This window comes from Sus scrofa, chromosome 4 (assembly GCF_000003025.6).
Source record: "Sus scrofa isolate TJ Tabasco breed Duroc chromosome 4, Sscrofa11.1, whole genome shotgun sequence".
NCBI lineage: Eukaryota > Metazoa > Chordata > Mammalia > Artiodactyla > Suidae > Sus > Sus scrofa.
The window spans coordinates 89,975,103-89,980,591 of NC_010446.5; the positions used below are offsets into that span (position 1 = coordinate 89,975,103).

The 5,489-nt window shown below is 43.2% G+C and overlaps 1 protein-coding gene across 2 annotated transcripts in view; it reads left to right on the top strand.

Annotated features, from left to right (window-relative positions):
* Positions 1–5,374, top strand: part of CD84 (CD84 molecule) — a 48,457-nt gene extending 43,083 nt beyond the window's left edge. The window contains exon 8 of one of the 2 annotated variants that reach the window (XM_013996867.2): positions 3,670–5,182. In XM_013996867.2, coding sequence (XP_013852321.1) covers positions 3,670–3,762 — 93 coding nt within the window. In that variant the 3' untranslated portion in view covers positions 3,763–5,182. Of the gene's footprint in view, positions 1–3,669 lie in introns of both variants that reach the window. The other variant, XM_021089567.1, reaches the window with a different exon arrangement.

Consider the following 5,489-nt stretch of genomic DNA (forward strand, 5'->3'; position numbering starts at 1 on the left):
AACTCCATGTGCTGTGGGGTGGCGAGAAAGAAAGAGAGAGAGAGAGAGAAAGGAAGGAAGGAAGGAAGGAAGGAAGAAAGAAAGAAAGAAAGAAAGAAAGAAAGAAAGAAAGAAAGAAAGAAAGAAAGAAAGAAAGAAAGAAAGAAAGAAAGAAAGAAAGGAGGAAGGAAGAAAAATAAAGGATACTCTCAAGTAACAAAGCCCCCAAGTGGGAGAAAATATTTGAAAATCATATATCTGATAAGTGATTAATATCTAGAATATATAAAGAACTCCTATAACTCAATAATAAAAACAAAAATTTAAAGGTATAGACATTTCTCCAAAGAAGAATTGCAAATGGGCAATAAGCACAGGAAAAGATATTCAACATTACTAATCATTAAAGAAATGCAGAAATGCAGATCAAAACCACAATGAGATACTACTTAATATCCATTAGGATGGCTATTAAAAAAATAAATAAACAAGAAACATTGGCAAGGATGTGGAAAAATCATAACTCTTATGCATTGCTAATGTGAATGTAATATGTTTCAGCCATTATGGAAACAGTTTGACAGTTTCTCAAAAAGCTAAACATAGAGTTACTATATGATCCAGTAATTCCATTCCTGGGGATATATCCAAAGGCACTGAAGCAGATATATATATTCCAGTGTTCACAGCAGCATTATTCACAGTACAGGTTTCCCCTTGCTATCCAAAAGTAGAGAATTCTGGAGTTCCCATTGTGGCACAGCAGAAATGAATCCAACTATTAATCATGAGGTTGTGGGTTCAATCCCTGGCTTCACTCAGTGGGTTAAGGATCTAGCATTGCCGTGAGCTAGCTGTGGTATAGGATGCAGATGCGGCTCAGATCCCACATTGCTGTGGCTGTGGTGTAGGCCAGTGGCTACAGCTCCGATTAAACCCTGGGAACCTCCATATGCTTCAGGTGCAGTCCCTAAAAAAGTAGAGCGTTCCTATGAAAGCTTTTATAAGCGGAGAAGGCATAAAGCAAAGAAGCAATTCCTTAGAATACATCTTGCTAACAGATGCACAAAATGAATCAAGATAGAGCATAGATGTTCACAGAAACAATTCAAAACTGCAGTGCCTTGATATTGAGATACCAAGTGTAGTTCTAGGGGAAGAAGCTTGGCAGTGTCATTCTCACTGCTTAGGGTAGGTGTTGCTTCTGTAGAAGCTCCCGAAAAACAAAAGTTGTAAACAAAACAAAAACAAAAAGCTTTCGCTTTTTGCCTGTACTCATAAATGCGAAAATCCTCTTTGAACTACTTTCAGTTAACAAAAACAGGTAATAATGCAGATCTTTCGTAAAAGTGAAATGACATAAAGTGAACTTTCAAAAAGCAGAGATATCCATATGAAAAATGTCCATAAGCAGATGAATGAATGAAGAAGAGGTAGTGTGTACAAACAATGGAATGTTATTCAGCCATTAAAAAGCAGAACGAAATTCTGATACATACTACAACATGGATAAATCTTGAAGACATCATGCTATGTGAAATAAGCCAGACACAAAAGTGCAAACATTGTATGAGTCTACTTATATGAGGTATCCAGGAAAAAGAAATTCATAGAAAGTAGATTAGAGGTTAGTAGATTGGCGGTTACTAGGGGCTGAGGGACAGGGTAAAACAGGGGGTCACACTGATTAATGGTTACAGAGATTCAGTTAGAAGTAACCAAAGTTCTCCACTCAATTCCAGTGTTGGGGGCAGGAGTGCGTTTCACATCAGTAAGGAACTCCAACACCCATGAGTAGCCTATATTACAACTCAATTCAGACACTCTCTATGTGGAGACAGCATCAATTTCCACAAGTTAAGGAGTTAGGAGTTGTTGCCAAACCAAACCTGAGTCCATTCACTCATGCACAGTAGTGCCAATCTACCGACACGTGAGCTGTGGTGAAGGAAAGTGTAGGGTTTATTGTAGCTGCCAAACAAGGAGAGCAGGCGGCTGATGCTCAGAAAAGCTGAACTTCCTCCAGGGCTCTCAGGGAAGCATTTCCTTTTTTTTTTTTTTTTTTTTTTTTTTTTTTTGTCTTTTTGCCATTTCTTGGGCCGCTCCCGAGGCACGTGGAGGTTCCCAGGTCCAATTGGAGCTGTAGCCACCAGCCTGAGGAAGAGCCACAGCAACGTGGGATCTGAGCCACGTCTGCCACCTACACCACAGCTCACAGCAACGCCAGATCCTTAACCCACTGAGCAAGGCCAGGGATCGAACCTGCAACCTTATGGTTCCTAGTGGGATTCGTTAACCACTGCGCCAAGACGCCAAGACGGGAACTCCAGGGAAGCATTTCTAAAGGCAAAGTGAAGGAGGGGAGTCGCAGGGTGCGTGATCAGCTCATGCACAATTCTCTGATTGGTTGATGGTGAGGTGAGAGGGCGGTGTCACAGGGGTTAACATCATCAAGCCTCAGGCTCCAGCCAGCCTGGGGGCTATGTGTTCATGGTCATCAAGTTGTTAACTTCTTCTCTTTGGTGGGGGTTTTAGTATCTGTAAAACAACTCAGGAATGTGCATCAGACCCTGTATCTATGTCCTTCAGGGAGTAACTCAAGATTCTGTGACTATGTGGCTCATTTACTGTTTGAATTGTTACCAGTTCTCCTGACCCAACTGTTATGTTTTGTTACTACTTGTTTACGTCATTTCACACATTAATTCTTGAGCTAGGCTTTTGGGACTCCAGGGAGGCCTGGGAAACTAAAGCTTCTCTGCAAAACAGAGGCAGGCAGAGTACATTGCAGGGGTGGGGGGTGGGGGTCTGTCCTGGGAAGGCCCCATAAGGTCCTGCTCAGTTATAGGTTCAGTCCCCAGTCCACTTAACCATCAGTTCAGATGAGAGGTTCCAACAAAGTCTTCCTCAGGTTCAATTAACTTGCTAAAGTGGATCACAGAACTCAGAGAAACATTTTACTTACTATAATACCGGTTTATTATGAAAGTATACAACTGGAGTTCCCGCTGTGGCACAGCGGAAGTGAATCTGATTAGGAACCATGAGGTTGAGGGTTCGATCCCTGGCCTCACTCAGTGGGTTAAGGATCTGGTGTTGCCATGATTTGTGGTGTAGGTCGCAGATGCGGCTCAGATCTGGCGTTGCTGTGGCTGTGGTGTAGGCCGGCAGCTACGGCTCAGATCAGACCCTTAGCCTGGGAACCTCCATATGCCACGGATGCGGCCTTAAAAAGACAAAAAGACAATAAATAAATAAAGTGTACCATTCAATGGCTTTAGGAGTTCCCATCGTGGCTCAGTGGTTAACAAATCCGACTAGGAACCATGAGGTTGAGGGTTCGATCCCTGGTCTTGCTCCGTGGGTTAAGGATCTGGCGTTGCTGTGAGCTGTGATGTAGGTTACAGATGCGGCTCAGATCCCTCGTTGCTGTGGCTCTGGCATAGGCCAGCGGCTAGAGCTCTGATTCGACCCCTAGCCTGGGAACCTCCATATGCCGCGGGAAGTGGCCCTAGAAAAGGCAAAAAGACAAAAAAAAAAAAAAGGAAGTACACAACTTAGAAACATCCAGATAGAAGAGATGCATGGGTAGGTATGGATAAAGGGCAAGGAGGGAACCACTATTCCCAAATCTCCACATACTCACCAACACAGAAGCTCTCTGAACCTGTCCTTTTGGGTTTTTTACAGAGGCTTCATTCCGTCAGTATAATGGATGAAATCTTTGGCCACTGGCGACTGATTCAACCTGAAGCCTCCTTGGAGGTCAGGAGCTGGGACTGAAAATTCCAACCCGCTAATTGGCTAGTTCCCCTAGCAGCCAACAGCCACCCTTAGATGCAGTCCAAATATCACCTCATTAACATAAACGCATGTGTATTGGAAAGGTGTTTGTTAGGAATAAAAGACACCCACTTCACCTTTACGGCTCTGTAGAGATTTCAGAAACTCAGGACAAGGGACCAAACAGTAAAACAAAAGATATTTGCGTTGCTCTGATGCCTCAGGAAATTTTCCAAGGGTTTCAAGAGCCTTGAGCCAGGAGCTGCAGACAAAAGCCAAATATATATAAGAAATCTGAGTAACCAAAATACATATTTCTTTTTTTTTTTTTTTTTTTTTTTTTTTAAGGCCGCACCCACAGCATATGGAAATTCCCAAGTGAGGGGTTGAATTGGAGCTGTAGCTGCCAACCTATGCCACAGCCACAGCAGCACGGGATCCAGGCCGAATCTGCGAACTACACCACAGCTCACAGCAACTCTGGATCCTTAACTCACTGAGCAATTCCAGGGACCAAATCCACATTCTCATAGATGCTAGTTGGATTCTTTTTCACTGCCCCAGAACAGGAACTCCCAAATATATATTTCTTATAAATCACAATGTCAAAGGTAATTAAATGTTTTGGAAATATATAATGCTGGTGCTTGCACAGCATTGTAAATGTATTTAATACCATGGAATTGACAGTTAAAACAATAAATTTTAGGTTACATAACCACAATATGTAATTTGGGTTTTGGGGTTGTTCTTGTTGTTTGCTTGGGGCTACACTTGTGGCATATGGAAGTTCTCAGGCTAGGGGTCTATACCCCAGCTTGCGGCAGCACTGGATCCCTATCCCACTGAGTGAAGCAAGGGATCAAATGTGCATCTTCATGGATACTAGTTGGGTTCTTAACCCACTGAGCCAAAATGGGAACTGCTAATTTCAGTTATTTTATCACAATAAAAGATATACAAAAAGGAAAAAAGTAAACATTTCAATTCACATTGCACACAAGATTTTTGTACTTTGTGGCAGAATAATAACTCAGGTAGTCGGTGTAGGAGCATGGGCTGTGATGCAATCTTTGATATGGCTATTGATTAATATTTGTGGCTTAAGGCTCCAGGGAGTAAGATCCCCACAGGCCTTGTTTACTACAGGGAGTGTACTTACACCCAGATGGACATTAATCCCTAATCCCCTGTGACTCAGTTTAGGGAAGAAAAGGACAAAGAAACTATGAGACATTTATGGGACATTTCCACCCCTAAGACCCCATTGGACAAGGACTGATATAGGTAGTTGGGCAAGGTCAACGGGAAAAAACCATATTTTTATGGACCCCACATTGGTACCCCCCCCATCTTCAAGGAACACAAACCCCTAAAAGAAAATAGAGAGGAGTTCCCATCGTGGCGCAGTGGTTAACGAATCCGACTAGGAACCATGAGGTTGCGGATTCGGTCCCTGCCCTTGCTCAGTGGGTTAACGATCCGGGGTTGCCATGAGCTGTGGTGTAGGTTGCTGCGTTGCTGTGGCTCTGGTGTAGGCTGGCAGCTGCAGCTCCGGTTAGACCCCTAGCCTGGGAACCTCCATATGCCACGGGAGCGGCCCAAGAAATGGCAAAAAAGACAAAAAAAAGAAAAGAAAGAAAAGAAAATAGAGAGTTGCGGGGCTCTTCTCCCCACTCCCAGCAGTCCTGGGAGCTATTTGCTTTCCTGTAATAAAGACTTTGCTT